Source organism: Pectinophora gossypiella, chromosome 15 (assembly GCF_024362695.1).
Source record: "Pectinophora gossypiella chromosome 15, ilPecGoss1.1, whole genome shotgun sequence".
Classification (NCBI taxonomy): domain Eukaryota; kingdom Metazoa; phylum Arthropoda; class Insecta; order Lepidoptera; family Gelechiidae; genus Pectinophora; species Pectinophora gossypiella.
In genome coordinates, this window is record NC_065418.1 from 1,794,181 (window position 1) to 1,815,129 (window position 20,949).

Consider the following 20,949-nt stretch of genomic DNA (forward strand, 5'->3'; position numbering starts at 1 on the left):
AATACATACACTTCGCAAAAGGTCCTTGTTGCAAAGTTAAACCTTTCCACAAAATATACACTTCGCAAAACAACCTTTTGCTACATGTACACTTCACAAAACGACATTTCCGCAAAATGTCTTTATCGCAAAATATACACTTCGCAAAAGGTCCTTGTTGCAAAATGTACATTTCGCAAGACAATCTTTAACTTCGCAAAACGACCCTTCCGCAAAATGTACACTTCGCAAAACGACACTTTCGCTAAATGTACACTTCGCAAAACGACACTTTCGCTAAATGTTCACTTCGCTAAACGACCATTGCGCTAAATTACCCTTTGCGAAACGTACTTTTCGCAAAATGTCGCTTCCGTAAAATATACCTTTCGCAAAATGACCTTTGAGGTCGGTCACCGAATATGTAGTAGAGGTTAGTTTAGTACCACGTCAAATTTTATCATCCAAGTATTTTGCCGTAATATGGCCATGAGGCCCAAAGTACTTCTGAAATTCAAGCCCCATTATTTAACTATTGTACCTGGAAATTTAAACTATGAACTTTAAAAATTTCAAATCGATTTTTCTCGAAACCAAAAGTTTTTACTGGTTTGTTGCAATATTGGATTTCCTATACGATGTAATAACATTTGGAACTCAGAGCCGAATTATGTACCCTCAGGCCTGTTGTCTTAAATTTTGTACCGCGTGAGAGCCTCAGCGCTCCCCATTTGTCCGGCCAAGCAGTTCATGCCATTTGCAGCAAATCTGCAATAAGTCACGTCACAAAAACCGAACTCAGACCGTCTCGACGACTCTACGACTAATCCGCCGTCGTTGTTGAAGTAATGGGACTCTTTTATCTTAGAGGCTTATGATTTTAATACACACGTTTTGTAAAAACAATTACGTTATCGTAGATAAAAAAAAAGATAAGTTTAAGCCGTCGAAACCCAAATTTTTGTTGCCGTAGAAATGAAATGTACAAAAAATTGCCATATTCGATACATATCATTTTACTAACATTCCTATTTTAATTTGCATTTGAAGAAAGAGACAACAAGTCAAATTGCCTCAAGACTCCGTAGTCCGATCACCTAGTTCCAATTTTAAAAGATTTAAAATTAGGTACTTATTCATGATGAACTTTAAAATGGGCCCTTTATAGGCGCAAGACGGAATGTCCTTAAGACAATCCAAACTCCATTGTTCTACTATTGTGCCTGGAAATCTCGGTCTTAGGTTACAATTAAAAAAGGAAATACTAACGAGGTATCTGTAGAAAGTAGTCGATACCTTCCCCGCGCCCCCGCCTTCCTGCCCGTGCGTTTAAATGGAACTATCGCTAAGGTATATTTACATGACATGGCATCACGCCTATGTTCTCGAGGATAGGCAGAGGTGTATAATACTCCCACTCCTCATCAGCTGTGTTTAAGTCCCATGTAATAAAGTCAAGTCTAATGCCATTAACCGGGCACAAAGTCTGCAAGCCACGTGTTAATCAATCACATATAATCCAAACATGAATTCAAGCTTATAAAGTCGATTCAGTGGTTTACAACCCCAGCCGGAATTCGAGCCCTGGATACTGTGATGTAAGTTACGCGTTTTCCGAACAAGTGTATCACGGACTTGTCTTGTCCTTGCTAAAAAAAAACAATTCTATGACCAGTAAGGGGCCCATTTATTAAAAATCGTGTTCTCGAAGCTTTAGGCTCTATAAAGCTGGTAAACACAGAACACGATGAAACGCAAGCTCTTCACGAAGTTCCATAACTCCCTACAACACGATACGATAAGCTTTTCCCTTTAGACAATATGTTACAGTGTAGTCAATTGGGGAATGTCGTGGGGTAATGCCTTTACTTTTAGTTCAGTGAAGGGTTAGTTATTAACCAAGTGGTAATTTTAAAAATACTTACATTTAACAGTGAAGTAAGGGCCTTACCTGCTCAAATATCGCGAAGTACGACGGTCTTCCCCCAATGGGGAGGCGAAAGCGAAGGTATATAGGTGGCGCTCTAATCTTTGGTCTTAACCTAGCCAACTATTTTATTTTGTGGATATCTATTGCTATATTAGTAATCTATTACTATTTAGGCGGGTATACATAAAATATACATTTTAACATTGACTTTTCTACAACATTTAGTAATTTAATTCACTAGTGGTGTGAAATTGATGAACACCTCTTATTTTTTTATATTGATACGCACTTCAAACTGGCATTTCCAAATTATATATTTTTTACGTTATTATTCTTCTATCGTGTGGGTTGTGAGATGGATTTCCAACCCCATCAACCCTGATGTCAGGGTTATTATTGAGCCGCCAAAGGCCACACGTTATTATTGATGTCCGTCCTTTTACTACGTTCTGATATTGTTCTTAGGTACCAGCGATTAAACGCCATCTATCGGGAGAAACTGTCTCCTCGCCTCCCCATTGACTTGACTTATCTATGTGTATGTAAATAGCGCGTGTTAGTTACATGAAGTTCCAAGGACTTGACTAGCCTAAGTATAGCTCTTAAGTTATCGAAAAAAAAATAAAAAAGACTTATTTTTAGGTGTAGTTTTTAGTGGTAGCGTCAAGATTAGGCTGGTTCCCGTTTACAGAATTACCAAGGACTTGAAATCTACTTAATTTGGTACAATTTTTTACGCAATTGATGTTCAATAAGGCTCAAGAATTGCGTTATATATTCTAATCACAATTTACCTGCCTTACCAACCACCTTTGTGTATAAGTACTTAAGCCAAGCAAAATTGCATCCAATTATCAAATAATTCGATTTATTTTTGCTTGGCTGTCGAATATTTATACACCGTTTGTTTATTTTTTATTGGTAAGGTGGTTGTAATTGAATATGATGATAATAACCGCGTAAACTCAAAACAATGTATATCAGATTGCTTTTACTTGAAGACAATAGCCATATCGTCTCATTGTGAAAACCACATAAGCGCCATTTTGAATAATCACATTCGAATGTGATTTTTGGTTTCACCTCATTGGCTTGTGGGACTTTCCAGACCACGTTCCCCAAAAACAATATAGATGGCGCTGTTCAGAGTTTCCTTCGTTTAACCATCTAATTTCATGGATAACAGACATGCATCTTTTATAATATCATCATCATCAGCCCATTAACGTCCCCACTGCTGGGGCACGGGCCTTCCTTATGGATGGATAGGGAGATCGGGCCTTAAACCATCACGCGGGCCCAGTGCGGATTGATGGTTATTAACGACTGCTAATGCAACTGAGACCAACGGCTTAACGTGCCTTCCGAAGCACGGAGGAGTTCGAGATGAAAACTTTTTTATAATATATTACATCGTTTTTGGGTATAAATGATGACCCTTCGTTATTACACCCACGCACAATTACATCTTCCAACCGTTATTATTCTGATCAAAATAACGAGAAGCAATATAGGTATTAGGTAGATACATAATTATATTCCGTATTTGATCCAAATATCAAGCAACAATTATATTATAGAGGCATTTATAGAGGCATATTATGCCTCTGCCAATACATTGTCTTATCTTATCTTATCTAGCCTATACGATCCCACTGCTGGGCAAAGGCCTCCCCTTGATTTTTCCACTCCTCTCGACTTTGCGCGATCTCCGGCCAATCCTTGCGATGAGGATTGAGGTGTTCACACCATCTTTTACGCGGTCTGCCTCGACTTCTAAGCCCGCCCTGAGGTATCCAGTGAGTAACGACTCGTGCCCACCGCTCCGGATGCATCCGACAAACGTGTCCGGCCCAGTCCCACTTCAGTTTGGCGGACTTTTTCCCTACATTAGTGATACCCGTTTTGGAGCCAATACATATTTGTATTTTTGAATAATTATGTACCCGGGCAATGAGAAAATCTGGGGGCACGGGAGTGCGCCCGCCAAGACGAGCGAAGCGAAGCGCAAGGGCAGGACAGTATTTTTTGAAATTGAATTGAAATAAATTAAAAATAAATAAATTAATTAATTGATGAAGAAAATCACATCAGAAACGGATTGTTCAAAAAAGTGCTTACGTGGCTTTCACTATAAGGTAACAATATACAGTCCTTGGTTTCTTTTGTAGATAGACAAAAGACGAATCCTACAGGGGAATTTATACTGAATCTTTCCATTTTTTTTTATTAACAATGGAAGCATTTATCTCAATAATTCAATCGTAGGTTATTTTAGGAAATAATTTTATATACAGTTTTTCTTGTATAAAATAGCGATTTGTAGAGGACTGAGGAAAATTAGGATCTTGCCAAATTATTACGGAAATTGCTAATTCTTTGGGATCATAATGTATTTTTTGCCCAATCAATTGTTTGTGCTGGCAACACTGGCACATATTATTTTGTTGTTATTGACATTCTAATAATCAGAAGCAGTTTATAGTTTATGTCGAGGAGTGTATATTTTTTTATTTAATTCTTTTAACATTCTAGACACCTCGGACACTTACATATATAAAATTACGCCCGTAAGCCCTACTGGGGTGGGCAGACCCACAAGACTGCCAAACACTTGATATGGAATCATAAAATGGATACGATGACCAGACACCATATATTATACTGTTGTCACAGTACTTGCATTTATTTTTAATGGTCGATAATGATTTTTTTTATTTTAAAGTAATATAATACAAAAATCGAGTGTTGCTAGCACGTAAAAATCTCGTCGAAAATCCTCGCAAAGATCCCTGTATAAATTAAGTAACAAATAGTTTTTTACTTGTGAATATTGTGTAGAATTAATAATCGCGTCAACGGTAAAATAAGATGTACAGTCAGAAGCAAATAGTGACAGTCAAGGTATACATATAGTTAGCAACATCTAGAATGTCCAATAATTGGGGACATTCAAGGTGGAACATTCTGGATGTTGCTAACTATATGTATACCTTGGCTGTCGCTATTTGCTTCTGACTGTACAAGACAGATTGACAATTTGAAAATTCTGTTTTTTAACATTCATTTGTTAGAGCGAGTGAGATCGACCGCACGCTATCGCCTCGTCGGTTCTGCCGCGTGCGGTAGCTTTCTCTCGCTCTAACAAATGACGGTTCTCAGTAACAGAAAAGGATAGAAGCATAGGGAATTGATATGAGGCGCTAACAGATGTGGCTCAACCTTATTTTACTTTTGACGCGAAACAACTAATCAATTGACCGTATGGAATGAGGATAAAAACTAGAAGCTCAAATGTAGGTGGCAGCACTGTTGAGTATTCCTATATTTTGACAGTTCTCCATACTGTCCAGCTACGCAGGGTGGTGAGGATATGGTATCCCGACGTGCCGGCGGAGTAGGGGAATGATTGGTGATGACGTTGATAAATTAGAAGCAATCAGCAAGCAGGAATATATACAGTTTATTAAAAACACTTCACAAACAGGATAGGAATATACATAGTCCACAATATACACACTTCACAAAAGAATCAAGACTTAGGTATTAGAGGGCACGGCCCTAAACAGTATAATATACTTGTTGTTTTAATGAAGGTCGGGGATGCAGCGAGACAAAAGAGAGTAAAATGAAAGGAAATGCGAATGGAATGGAATGAGAATTTCGTAATTTAAAATGATGATGGTCAGAACAAAAGGCCAGTATGTGCAGAGTTTGTACTCTGCTATAGTACCAACCTCATCAACCCTGATGTCTGCGTTACTATTGAGGCACCAAAGGCCCCTGACATGGCTCAAAAATCATCATCATCATCATCATGGCTCATATAGCTAAAATTCGTGATAAGTTGCTATAAAACGTGTAGCAACGTGGAGTGTATCCCGTCTGAAGGATGAGTTACGAAAAAGAAAAGCAGTCAGTTGGAAAAAGGCAGTTTTGATTGAAAATAAGTTTATCTCGGTTTTTTTTTCTTCGGGGAATAAATATAACACTATGATTTTGCAGTTAAACGCTGCGCAAAGGGTTATAGTGTAAGAATATAACCAAAACAATATGTTTGTTTACTCAAATAGTTTAGGGAACTGTCAAAATTTAAGAACACTCAACAGTAGCGACACCTGATGGGAGAAATAGGCAGTTTTTATCCTCATTGATATTGTGAGAATATTGTTTGTAACATCATTTTAACTGTTCACGCTGCAAAAGGAACTTCCCAAGACAATCTGCTGTATCCTTGTGAGTATATTTTTGTATATTTTACGTACAGACTGACAGTTTGTGAGGTTTTGCTTTATTTACAAAAAAAATACATATCTTCACTGGAAAGGCAAAATTACGTAAGCGTCGAAATGTCCTAAAGTCAGTCCACAATATGGTATTGATATCTATTGCAGAATATAGAAAAGAAAACAATGTTATCTTAAGTTAATGTCTTCTAAATTAGATAAATAGGTACGTAAAAAGTTATGATAAAAAAAAACTAAAAAAAAACTTGTAATTACCATTTTGACGCTTACGTCATTTTCCTTTCCAGAGACGATATCCTAGCTGTAGCATGCCCGCGATACGTGAACGAATAGTAATTAATTTTGTCCGACGCGATACATAAACAGCTTTCGTTCATTTACCGCGTCGCGCGCGATATGCAGGTTCATACTACTGCAAAGGTTTAAAGCTTTCCCAGACTGTCGTTCTTAGATAACTTTTGTAAAACTACTATTTACTATTACTCAAGACAGTAAATAGCACAACTCGGTGAATCCATACAAATATGTCATTCTTACCGCGTAAGTGCGAGCGAGTCAGTAGTCCGCGCGCTTTCCCTTTTACTCCTTAGCGGCTTACAGACGTTTAAAACTTAAGTAAGACCCAGAAAGGGGTGAGGTCGGTGCCCGATACGAATTGGTGCGGGGCGGGGAGTTACCGTTGTACATCTATGATTGGTTGATTGCATACAGTGTTGCCATTTTATTCTTGACAATTGTACATAGTAGTTTTATGATACAGGTCGTTATTAGTGTATTTTGTCACAAAAAAATATTTCGTAAGTAACTGAGTTGAGGCTTCGCGTCGATGAAATAAAAAGGAACAGAGTATCCTAGTCAACACTAGTCGAATATTTTCTCATACACAACAAAAAAAAAACATGTACGTCCGTACTACTGGCAACCCGCGTCCCTTCGATAAACTGGAGGGGGTATGGACCACCACGCTGCTCCAATGTGGGTTGATGGGTTGGTATACTAGTGTCATCATCACCAGCCCATTAACGTCCCCACTGCTGGGGCACGAGCCTTCCCTATGGGTGGATAGGGAGATCGGGCCTTAAACCACCACGCGGGCCCAGTGCGGATTGGTGGTTATTAACGACTACTAATGCAGTCGGGACCAACGGCTTAACGTGCCTTCCGAAGCAGGGAGGAGCTCGAGATGATTTTTTTTTGTGGTCACTCATCCTATGACCGGCCTTTGCGAAGGTTGCTTAACTTCAACAATCGCAGACCGAGCGCGTTTACCGCTGCGCCACCGAGCTCCTCAAATACTAGTGTATACTAGTGTATTTTTTTTTTAATTCAACCCCATCAGCCAACCACTGTCCTACACAACAAACAAGACATAATATATAAGGTCATGACTATAGTCCCAATGGGACAAGTCAGAGGTACCAAGCTTCACCTTAGCTTTCTGTTAGACCAACGTGACAAGTCACACGTTCACTCGCTCGTATTTTTCTACACAGTATAAAAAATAAACAAGCGGTGAACGTGTGAAGTGGTGAGCGGTGAACGTGGAACCATTTGAAAACCAAGCAAAGTTCAATCGAATTATTTGATAATTGGACTAAATTTTGCTCCGCTGTCAAATAGTTACACACACATTTTTTTTTTGGTAAGGCGGCGAGTACATAAGCCAATGCTAAAAAGAGGGTAGTTTCCAATTAGTCAAATCAGTTACTTTTTACTAAACGTCAAAACACGAAATTACTATAACCTCAGACGTCACAGGAAAACGTGACAAAATGTCGCACTCATTATTACATTTTTCTTTATTAAAATTCATAAATAGGTTAGATAGAAAACGTTTTATGTCACCTTTAGATGTGTCTTTATTTAGTAATCAGAATTTCATAATTTATCTTTGACCTACGAAACTACCCAATTTGTATGGAAATATTGCGATGTGACGTCATCAATAAAAGCAGTCATACGTCATATTCATTGTTACTTAATTCATAATTGCAATTCGAAAATGAGTGAAAAAGAAAAAAAAATACTGATTTTTGATCATCTTAGACTGGCTTCACCTTAAAATGCGTCTTTATTTAGTAATCAGAATTTCATAATTTATCTTTGACCTAAGAAACTACCCAATTGTCGTCTTATTTGATAGTGTTTTGGATTTATTATGTCTCTCAATACTTTGTCGACGCGAAGTCTTACCTCTCGCTAGGAATTGTTCTATAGATTGTAAATTTGGAATTGACTGTTCATATATTTAAGTTGTGTGATACTCAAAGTGTCATGTGCGTGTTAATTGTAATGTAGTTTTATTCTTAGAACCGTTTGTAGTATAGGCTGATTGTCGCTTGAAATCCGCCCGCTCGTGTTATGTTGCGAGCGGTAAGCGCTCACTCTCGCTTAAGCGGTAACGTAAGCGAATGCGAGCGCTTAAGATTAGAGCGTACCATCGGCCTTTTAACGTAACGTATCTTATCCGTTTGACACATTTTGTTTGTAAATTGTAAGCATTTGTTTGCTTTCACTCAGTTTTTTTCTAGTTATTTTTAAGCGCTATGCATGCTTCGCAGTTCATAGTATATGCTATATTATCGAGTACGGTATAAGTAACGTATATTATGTATTTGTGGTACTTACTTATTTGTTAGTTTATCTCCGCTTGGTTTCACCATGTTACTTTGGCACGCTTCCAAATGTTTACAATGACGTTCTTTATAGAATGTATCGAGGTATATTTGACTGTTAAATATATTTAAAAAGTACTAAAATATAATAGCAGTCGACAATACATCTGTTACGCTTATATGCAAATCAATGCAAGAAAACAGGAATTTCTAACACAAATACTTAACCATATTAGGATGTTTGTACTTTATTTTCCAGTCGAATATATCTCCGTCGGTAAGACAGTATGTACGATAGTTGAAGACCCGCTGTAACGCAGTAATGACGGCAGGTGGTGGCATTGAGGCTCCCTTGTAAACATAACAACAACAGCACTGTTGTATGTACACGTAACAACAACACTGTTGTAAACATTACTACAGAATGCTGTTGTAAAAAATAACAACAGAATGCTGTTGTAAAAAATAACAACAGAATACTGTTGTAAAAAATAACAACAGAATACTGTTGTAAACATAACAACAGAAAACTGTTGTGTAAGACAAATCTCTGGTGATCTGGTCCTCTTCATAGTTATATAACTTAGACTTTTTATATATCAAATAAACCTTTTCCATAAAATCGACACTGGTGTATTTTTTTAACATGGGACTACTAATATATAGAACTAACCAACCCTGTAACATAAAAAAGTCGAGAAGTACCAGTAAGAACAAATTGTGAACGCAAAATTCGGGTGAAGGGTGATATAAAAAAAGAAATAAATTAAAAAAAGTCCGCTTCGCTTCCTCACTACGGCTATGTCTAATCGGGAAAGGAAATCAACTGAAAAATTGATAAATGATTTTAACAAATTAAATTAACAAGTTGTCAAAAATTACTGCAAAATGTTGAAAAATTTTAAGTGTTTGTATCAAGTCGCACATGTAAGTATTTACATCTTGGTTATATTTTGTTCGCTTATTATGTTTTTAGTGAATAGTGAATGAATGAACTGTTTGGCATGTATAGTTTTAAGTTTTTGATCTTTTCATAAAGCTAAGTTTACTATTATTTTTTTGACATTGGCAACACCATGACCAAAATTGTAGCTTTATTAAAAGGTCTTATCACACTGCAAGTGCGCGTATAAATACTTACAATACACCTTTAAGTAGTATTTCGCAAGCTTTCAGTGTAAATTTCGAAGTAAAAAAAGTAGAAATTAATTTTCTTTTGATTTTGATATGATACCCTTAAAACGTAGCATGAGAGTAAGATTATCTCTCGTTTCTTTTGCACTAAGCGATGTGCTATATTTCTGTCCTGCTCTCATCCTAATCATGCTATGTTTTAATGGATAAAACCCTCACTGTTATTTGTTCAGCAAAACAACAGTACTTTTTTTATTTTCTACTTTTTTCCTAATGTTTAAGCCTTGAGATTTAGCATTTAAAGCAAGTAAATTGTAATATAAAAATTGTAAAACTAAACAATATTTATAGAAATATCTGGCTGAATCTAAGGGCTCGATAATTTTCATTCGAAATTTGAATTGACTCCATTCTTTTTATATTTCTTTTTGATTTGAAAGTGTATTCGGAAATAGTGTAAGGGTTCAACTTCAGTCAAAATTTTAAAAAATAACATTTTTGCAAACTTTTTTTTTTTTTTAAATACGCATGAATGTGAATTACACGTTTTCAAATGCACGTCATGGAAATATAACCGCTTAGATGTTTTTTTTTTATAATGCATGTTGTTTTTGTTATACAATTTTATTTTAAAAATTGCTTTATAGTAATATGTATATCCACTGTACTCTGTATATTAATATTGTTCGACACATAATTATTTTAGAATTCATAAACATCAATTTGTAACTAAGAAATTTCATGTACCATAATGATTTATTTTGTTAAATGAACAACAGATCGTCAATCCACGGTTTCCAATTTTAAAAAAAGTATTGTGCTTTATTTGACATTAATTTTCTACTAAATAGACATTAATTTTCTACTTGACAACCTAGTCAAATGAGATACTTTTTACGAAACATCAAAACGTAATTTTTTCTTTCACTTCGACACTGGTAGAATGGTCGTACTCCTAAGCGACCCATTGCCATAATAATAATAAAATTCTTTTCTTTGGAGTTTGTATGGCAATACTGTCCTGTGACGTCATCAATAAAAGCGGTCAAACGTCGTACTCATTGTTAGTTAATTCATAAATAAAATTCGAAAATAAGTCGAAAAGTTAAATGAGATTGATGTTTGATCATCTTAAACTGACGTCTATTTCTAGATTAGCATTTTATAAATTGTCTTTGACCCAGTCAAATAGCCTATTGTTTTATACTCCTAATGTAGCTCGAATAATTTAACAGCTAGTAAGATACTACACAGCATAGTGTGAAAGATATATATCGCAGTAATTAAGCACCTTTTTTGAAATTCACATTCGGAAGTGTTTTTTTAGTGGCAATAGTGCTGCTTTGTGCCAATGTCAATAGACAAACTTAAAAAAAAAATGTATGGTCCTGACAGCTGTCAAATCAAGCTATATTTAACTAATTATAGTAGTAGTATACTCTGTGGAGTGACGATCTATTTCAACGGCAGGAGCTATATTTGTTTCTTAAAAAAAATACGTTTTACGGCTTAGAGCCGGGACTAACATCATTACGTGTACTGTTAGGTTTTTTAATCTGTAGTTTACGGTTAGTCCCAATCAATAAAAAGATCAAAAAATGTTGTGATAAATTAATATATTTTTTATACCATTATATTATAATTATAATAGTTATTTACAAATATAAGCTCCAGCCTATCGCCTACATGTATCGCACATCGCACTAACGCGCCTATGTTTCCATTCACATAGGTTGTTTTCCTTACACAGACTTCAGTCCCGACGAGTGGGGTCCCGAGTTCCCGCTCTCCACGACCACCAGGTACACCGTGCCCATGCCTACCCTCTACAGCACTGAAGGTATGAAGTATATTCCGACGAGGAAAATAATAATACAGGGTTTAGTGACATCCTCCGTGGTCTGACAGCCTCCGTGGTCTAGTGGTTAGAGCGTTAGGCTCACGATCTGGAGGTCCGGGTTCGATTCCCGATGGGGACATTGTCGAAATCACTTTGTGAGACTGTCCTTTGTTTGGTAAGGACTTTTCAGGCTTGAATCACCTGATTGTCCGAAAAAGTAAGATGATTCCGTGCTTCGGAAGGCACGTTAAGCCGTTGGTCCCGGCTATTAGCCGTAAAAACACCTCCACCAACCCGCAGTGGAGCAGCGTGGTGGAGTATGCTCCATACCCCCTCCGGTTGATTGAGGGGAGGCCTGTGCCCAGCAGTGGGACGTATATAGGCAGTTTATGTAGTGACATCGTAACGCATACTCGGGGGAATAATTCAAAAAATCAAAAAAAAATAATTCAAAAATATTTATTTTTCAAAATTGGCTTACAAAGTTTGCGCTTTTTACATACATAAACTCACGCCCGTAATCCCTAATGGGGTGGGCAGAGCCACAAGTAATCAAAGACAACTTGCAGCCACTGTTGATACGATGTCGTAAGCTGGATATGATAAACCTTATGGTGATAAGTGATCAGCCTATCGCCCATAACATTAGTCCATCATGTTAGAGGACACAATCCCTCTGTCGGTTTTTACGACATGCCCGGGAAGACAAGCAGCTGAACGTTTTCTATGTTTTTTATTTGCTCCCAGAACAGCATAGAAGCCTTTGCGCTTTTTGAAAGTCAAAAATTAAATTACTTCCATATTATGTAACTAGCTGTAAAACTACTACCACATCGGAATCTGTAACGCTGAGGGAAAGACGTGGCCAGAAAACCTCCCAGCACAGGGCCCTAGGCCTACTGTTTCATGTTTTCCTTTCTTTCTTTTTTTTAAATCCAGTTTGTACTACATAATTTATAAACTTAAATACAATGGTATTCCAATTACAGTCGGTGGAAGGAAAGTGAAAAATAAAGAGTTTATGTGACTTTATCAGAGAAACAGTGTTTTATGAGCTCCCTGACAGAAGCAGGCCTGTCCACATACGCAGCACCCGATCACGAGTTGACGCGAAAGCCAGCCATCGCTCCCTTCGCCGTTTCAGACCATGATTCTGAGTTAATATCAAGTGGTGTTTTCCGTCACAAAATTCATGACTTGGACGGACAGACAGCAAAGTCTTAGTAATGGGGTCCCTTTTTTACCCTTCGGGAACATTGATTTACAGCGGTACGGTAGTGATCGTACATACAGCGCTTGACACAAAAATGCGGCGAAAACTTGGCGCTTGTTTCGTACATTCGTACACAGCGGTATATACATTCAATAAAATCGTGTCAAATTAAGAAAGTACGCATCGTCTTATTACGTATATTAGCGCGTGATGCTTCGTAACGCGGTCGGGTTATACTGCGACTCGGATTGACCGGGAATACTTGTTTTAGTGTATTTTAACCTAAAATAATAATTTTGGTGGGGTTTACTGCGAAAATTAAAATGTTTATACTATGATAACATGCATAATGTGATTACTTATTAGAAATATGATGTTCCAACCTTCTTTTTTCGCTTTGAGAATCTATTTTTGCAAGTTTTTACCAAGCACTTCCCCGTGTTGCCAGTTCGGCGCCTAATCGCGCACTGAGGTGAAGTGCTGTCAACGTCGCTATATTAACAGTAACTTTGCATCCCACTTTTTGAGCGCTGATGTTCAATTACGCTAATAGTAAATGTATGGGAACCGTAACAAACCAATATGTCCCCATCTTGCAGGTTATAAGTTCAAGAAGCCGAGCATCATTGAGCTTGTGTTGTACAACATGGCGGCGCTGCTGGGCGGCGTCGCGGCCGGTTATGACGTCAGGGTGTCCAATGTCAGCCCGCTGCACCCCACGCTGCAGCCGCACAGGTCTGTACGGATTTTCTCAACGGATCGGACCTGAGCTGCGTGTGTGGTGTCACGCCACAGACCATGGCTCACCTGACATCTTGCCCTGCGTGCCCTGATACATGCACGCGAGAGGATCTGATGAATACCACCGAAAATGCTGTCCGGGTGGCAAAATAAATAGCTGAAAAAATCTGAATGCCATCGAAACGACAAAAAGAAGTACAGTTTCCTAGGTCAATAAATAGGCTAGTTACCAACTAGTCAAATCAGTTACTTTTTACTAAACGTCTTTTTTTTTGACGTGACTTATTGTAGATTTGCCGCAGATGGCATTAACTACTTGGCCGGACAAATGGGGAGCGCTGAAGGCTCTCACCCGGTACAACGTTTAAGACAACAGGCCTGAGGGTGCCCAGTTGGGCATTACTAAACGTCAAAACACGAAATTACTATGGAATTTGTGGGAAAACGCACACTGTGACGTCATAGAAAAAAAAGTTACTACTTACTGATGTAAGTAAGTAGTCGTTACACGAGCCATGTCAGACTTTGGAGGCTCAATAATAACCCTGACACCAGGGTTGATGAGGTTGGTATTTCACAACCCACATGATAAGAAGATTGATTGGTCAGTACACGTGATAATTGGGCAGTTTCCTAGGTCAACGATAAACAGGCTAGTTTACAACAAGTGAAAACGTACCTTTTACTTAACCTCAAAACACGAAATTACTATGGAATTTGTGTGAGGAGCTCGGTGGCGCAGCGGTAAACGCGCTCGGTCTGCGATTGTTGAAGTTAAGCAACGTTCGCAAAGGCCGGTCATAGGATGGTTGACCACAAAAAAAAGTTTTTATCTCTAGCTCCTCCGTGCTTCGGAAGGCACGTTAAGCCGTTGGTCCCGGCTGCATTAGCAGTCGTTAATAACCATCAATCCGCACTGGGCCCACGTGATGGTTTAAGGCCCGATCTCCCTATCCATCCATAGGGAAGGCCCGTGCCCCAGCAGTGGGGACGTAATGGGCTGATGATGATGATGTACCTCTGACTACCTCATTGGGATATAGTCGTGTGCTTTTATGTTGTTTGTTGACTTGTATTGTACAGCCCGTGCTCCAATGCATATTCTTCTTTCACCCTAAGGTTGCCTGGCAGAAATTGCTGTTTAGCAGCAATAAGGCCGCCTATTGTGCTTATGTTTTTATTCGTATGTTTATGTCCTTTGTATATGTTGTTGTGCAATAAAGTATTATTGATTGATTGTATTTCAGATCGGAGATAGACCCGGAGCCTCTAGGAGCGAGCATATACGAGGGTTTGGGGTTCGCGCACAACACTTACCACGGCCCCACGAGACACCTGCGCGCGCCGCTCAACGCCATTACTGGCTCGCCTGTGAGTTATTTTTATTATTAATAGCCCTCAATGTCCCACTGCAGGGCAAAGGCCTCTCTTCCCTTCTTCCTCTCCTCCCTGTCCCCAGCTTGTTCGTGTCACCGCCTGTGAATTACGTACTTTTTTCTACCTTAATAAATATCACACTCCGGACTCCATACAAAAAAGACATTTTCATCGTGTGCCGCCTTAACGCGTAAGAGCGAACGAGACAGACAATCCGAGCGCGCTACCAAATAATAAGTAACGGCCTCTGTAGTCCAGTGGTTGAGCGTTGGACTCACGATCCGGAGGTCCCGGGCTTGAATCCCGGTGGGGACACATCACATAAATCAGTTTGTGATCCTTAGTTTGTTTAGGATATTACAGGCTGATCACCTGATTGTCCGAAAGTAAGATGATCCGTGCTTAGGAAGGCACGTTAAGCCGTTGGTCCCGGTTAGTACTTACTGATGTAAGTGAGTAATCGTTACATGAGCCTTGTCAGGGGCCTTTGGCGGCTCAATAGTAACCCTGTCAGGGTCGCTGAGGTTAGTAATCCACCTCACAACCCACACGATAGAAGAAGAATCAAATAATAAGTGAAAGAAAGAAAGATATAAATGTTTACTATATGTATAGGGACACCACAGTAACAAATATAAAATCAAATACGGAATAAACATAACTTACAATCAAAAACGTAATAAAAGCAACTTACACAAGAGAAGAGAGCACCTCTCTCTCTCTCTCTCATTGTAGCTTTTAACGTTTTATTTATTTATCTACTCTAATACATTCCAGATATCGAGTCTACAAGCGGTCGAGCAGAAGCCGATGCGGTTCACGGACTCCCCGACGCACTACGCGCACGCGTCGTCCTCCTCCGGGTACGGACACTCGGCGCAGCCCCTCTCCGGGACCTCCGGGCTCGGCACCAACTACACCTCCACGCAGCCACCCACGCCCTCACCCAGAAGAACGCCCTCCGCCACCCCCGACCACCTAGCAGACCTCTACCACAACTACAGGGAAAACTTCCAACCGTCAACTGACAGAGACTACTACTACAGAGCGGAACCATACTACGACAGGACAGCCGATTACGTCGTCAAACACCCGTACTACGGCTACGACGAATGCTCCTTCGAGTACCGCGAGCCGACCCCCGACTACCGACCTCCTTACCTCGCCCACAGACGGACCCCCTCAAACCAATCGTCGGCGTCAAACTCCCACCCCGAAGAATTCTCCCCTTCCCGACAGTTCAGGCCGGATAAGTTCAAAGACAAAAGGGAGGAGTTCCGACCGCCGAAGGAGTTCAGGAAGCCGAACGATTATACTCTTCCAAGAGACTACTACAGAGCGGAATCTCAGCCGGAGGTGGAGCGACCGGGGAACTTGGGCTTGGAGTTGGCGCCGACGAAGCTGCGCTCCAGCCTGAAGAAGTACAAGAAGTCGTCGGCGGGCAGCTCTGCCGCGGGCACGCCCACGCCGCCCACGCAGCCCACGCCGCCCACGCCGCCCACGCCGGGCGACAGCGCGGCCAGCGAGACGGACAGCTCGTACGCGTCGGCGCGGGACGCCTCCAGTGGCTCGCAGTCGCGCGTGCGCTTCGGCCCGCAGCCGCCCGCGGCCCGCCCCGAGCGCCGCTCCTAGCCGAGGGCCTGCTCCTTCCACCACTACCTCGTGTGACGCAACAGGCGCTATTCATGATGTAAGAGGACCAGGCATGCTCAATCCTATACCAGCCGCCATTGCTAGCCCTTTCATGACGTAAGTGTTACCCCCTGTGTTACCATTAAATCAGTATCTCCAACATTCCAAGGACAATAATTAAGTAAATTATTGACTAATGTATTTAATTACTCTTACTTGTCACATATATAAAAATCACTACAACTATAAGTAAATCTTTTACTAAAAGTTCAAAATTGCCTTGCAAAGTAAATATAAAAACGTTGGACGTGGGTAATTTATTTTTTACGAAATGGCAACACAGGGTTGGATGACGTCAGCTGGGCTAACCTTGAAATGTTAGCTGTCACTTTTGAGCATACCTGATTTTGTTATACCATGTGCTGTATATGTTTTGCGGGTAGCATAGGACTGCTTGGCGCCTCCGAACATGGAGCCTGTGAATTAAATCTACCTACAGAGTTGCAGTGTTTAGCATTTGAATATTTAGCAGCTGAGCAAAAGGTTATTTTGGGGCGTGGCCATAATCTGATAATCATGTCTCATCCTATGAAAACATCATTCCTGACAGTAGTTTTAAATGGAGAATGCATGGAGCCCAGCGCTCCTGTCAGTGTCATCCAAATGCCACACTCTCCATTTAAAAGTCACTCATATTTCCGTGGGCTGCCTAATGCGAGCGAGTCAAACATCTCCCTGGCATTATACTGTTCCAGGTTACAGTCCTTGTAACTTGCCCCTTCCTGCATTGCCGTACCGATGGCTCCCATCTCCGCCTCTGCAACCGTTGAGGTCTTCATCTGTATCCCTGGGCAAGGGTTCTACGTCATGACGTTTTCATAGGTGACGACTTATAAATTGGATTATTTGGTGAAAAATATTGCCTTGACGACAATCTCCAAATGCTAAATAACGTCTTGTGGTAAATCATAACTTTATAGGACCAAACACGGTTGGTAGTCGCGGGGAGTGATCTGTACAATTCATAATTGTTATTGAAAAGCGCAGGCAGCTAATAAATAGTACTTTTTGTAACAAGATTGCAAAGTCGGAGAATTAAACCTATTTAATGTAAAATTATTAAATTACAATTGTTAATTGGCAACACTGTTGTACCTTTTTTTATTGAAAACAAATAATGTTGCCAGTTTATAGGTGTAAAAAAACAGCTTTAATAACTCCCACGACGAATGTACACCCATCCGTGTTATAAGGCATTTCTTTTATACTAACTGTATGGAATATGTATTATGTAACACTTCCAGTGATAAGTTATATTCGTAATACTAAATTACAAAAATTAGGGGGTCTAAAAATGCTACGTTGAAACAATTCATCTAAAAAGTAATATTGAAATTTGACATTTGCGCATGTTAAAAAAAGTAAGTGCGCAATGCAAACAATGTTGCTTTTTTAAATGAATTGCTTCGGTGTGGCTTTTTTGGATTCCTTAATTTTGAAACAGAAAACAGGCTTAGGCTGCCTGTCCACCGGAGCCGAGTGAGGCAGCGGAGCGGAGAATAGCCTATATATGTCTCACTCCTGGACACAGGCCTCCCCTCAATCAACTGGAGGGGGTATGGAGCATACTCCACCTCGCTGCTCCACTGCGGGTTGTTAGAAGTATTTGTACGGCTTATAGCCGGGACCAACGGCTTAACATGCCCTCCGAAACACGTAATCATCTTTATTTTTTTAGACAATCAGGTGATTGAAACCTGAAAAGTCCAAACAAAGGACAATCTCACAAAGTGATTTCGACAATGTCCCCATCGGGAATCGAACCCGGACCTCCAGATCGTGAGCTCAAAGCTCTAACCATTAAACCACGGAGGCGGTGGAAGATTGCACAATCTAGTTAGCAACTTCTTGTATTGGGTATAATTTCCTCGTTTCTACGCTACGGTATACAGGCAGCATTAAGATGGTCAAAAAACAATCATAAAATTATTATTATTATTGAATTATTTTTATTATTTATTATTATAAATATTTTTGACCTATTTATGAATCAGTTTATGTAAGTGAACTATTCTGAGTTACGTCACTTATGTCCACGTGCGATCGAATAAATTATTATTCATAACATATGACTCATATGACCACATTTTCTGTTCAATACAGTTAGTGTAAAAACGAATATGGTCGAAGTCGAAATGACGTCGCAATAAGCTTGTACATTTGCAAATTGTGTTCATTATTTAATGTATCCTTGTAAAAATCACCTTACTGTATGTATGAGATGCATGTGAATATTAATTTATCTTCAGACTTAAAAGTTTAGACAAATATCGTGATTTTTCAAATGATTTTACACCGTGCGCTTTGTATTTTCATGTACGATTAAAGAGCAAAAGTGCAGTCACTGAGCCCAGCGAATTATTTGTAAACAGTGGTGAAATTATGAACCATTAGTTGTCGTAATTATAAAATTTAGGTGTTCTTGGTCTATTACATAAACGACATGTAACCAGGAGGTGTTAAGTGCAACCAGTTAATTGATTACTTTGCAAGAAACTGATTGGACTTTTGCACCTTATCGTACAGTAATTATGCCGGTTTTATTCACTGAACAGTCACGAGCATTAATATGTATACACTTTGGTACCATGTCACATTAACTTTTTTGACAAATTGAACCGTAAGTCTCACTAAATGTCAAATATGTTAGTGCGACAGAGTCCTAGGGCGGTATTAATAAACTAACCTCAGCTTCGAGACTGCTCTCAAGATCGTGTCAATGTGACATTTCTCATATAAAAACAGGGACTTGAGCATGGTCTTGAGGGCAGTCTTAGCTGAGATTAGTTTATTAATACCACCACTAAAGTGGGTACATTATATTGCTCATGACTGTACAATTATATAAGAAGTAATTCTATTTCAATAAGATTTACAAATATGCGTACGGTACCCGAGGCGTATGTTGAAAACTGTTTCACAAAAAGGAATTAAACTAATCAATATCAATTAAACAAGCAGCGCGCGTGATGGTCGTTTGGCGTTTGTCCGAAGTTTGGTGACAAACGCCAAACAAGTTTCTAGTTATCAAAATTACTTTACAGGTTGATCACCTGATTGTCCGAAAATAACACGATCCTTAGTTACTACTTACTGATGTAAGTAGTCGTTACATGAGTCACGTCAGGTGCCTTTGGCGGCTCAATAATAACCCTGACACCAGTGTTGATGAGGTTGGTAATCCATCTCACAACCCACACAAGAGAAGATGAGGAGAATGTCTTTTTTATTTAATGTTATAGATTTTTTTAAAGTCATCTTTCAGACAATCTGATCAGCCTGTAATGTCCTAACTAAACTAGGGATCACAAAGTGATTTTTGTTTAATGTCTCCACCGGGAATCGAACCCGGGGCCTCCGGATCAAGAGTCCATTGCTCAACCACTGGACCACAGCGGCCGGTTTTAATTATGTTCCAAGCTTATAATAATTAAACAATTTCGAACGCACTTCACTGCTATTGTATTATACTCGAGGGACTGAAAATTTTATTGAAATAGAATGTTTCCAAAGTACGAATTATCAACAACGGTGTTTATTCGAATAGATCTGTTTTTGGTCTAAAACTAGAAAGTACAAGATTTGCTTGTAGCGACATATGCACAAATACATATAATAATGTACAAATGTAAATAATATAGGCATTGTATAATACGCATTCTTATTTTATCGGCATTTATTTTATTTTGTTGACAAAAAGCTATTTTTTACTTTAATTTTACATTGAATTATAAATAGTACAAATGTATTCATAAGATCAATTAGTAATGTTTTGATGGAAAATTTAATTTAACTCGATTTAATTGTGACATAATATAACGTACTAACATTTAATGTGTATATTGAGTAAGTATGATGTATGCATTTTGTACAAAATGATCAAATGTTAGATATTTTTACTAAAATATCATTAATTAAGCGTAGCAGGCAGCTTTTGTAGCCAGTGAGTACGTAGGTAGGTTTATTATGTAACTAGTCGAAATTCGCAAAACCTTCGATATTGCATATCCAGCTAGGTTGATATTGTATTGATATTATGCTTCCCGAACACAGATACTGGAGTAACAATATATTATTTATCCCAAAATGTTAGGACACTTATACATGTTCTAAATATTGTTTTTCACCCGTGCTTAGAAACTCACAAAGAGAAAATTAAATCGAAAAAATCTTAACTCGGA

At 39.1% G+C, this 20,949-nt stretch overlaps 1 protein-coding gene and 1 non-coding gene across 2 annotated transcripts in view; one reads left to right on the top strand and one right to left on the bottom strand.

Moving 5' to 3' along the window:
• LOC126373080 (mitogen-activated protein kinase kinase kinase 11) overlaps positions 1–17,666 on the top strand; it is a 72,752-nt gene extending 55,086 nt beyond the window's left edge. Inside the window, exons 8-11 of the mRNA XM_050019062.1 lie at positions 11,656–11,745; positions 13,558–13,693; positions 14,947–15,070; positions 15,854–17,666. Of these exons, the coding sequence (XP_049875019.1) occupies positions 11,656–11,745; positions 13,558–13,693; positions 14,947–15,070; positions 15,854–16,708 (1,205 nt within the window). The 3' untranslated portion in view covers positions 16,709–17,666. The remainder of the gene's footprint in view (positions 1–11,655; positions 11,746–13,557; positions 13,694–14,946; positions 15,071–15,853) is intronic.
• A 2,429-nt stretch (positions 17,667–20,095) lies between these two features.
• Positions 20,096–20,167, bottom strand: Trnak-cuu (transfer RNA lysine (anticodon CUU)). The gene has a single exon. It is a non-coding gene; the product is annotated as a tRNA-Lys (tRNA).
• Positions 20,168–20,949: the final 782 nt, after the last annotated feature.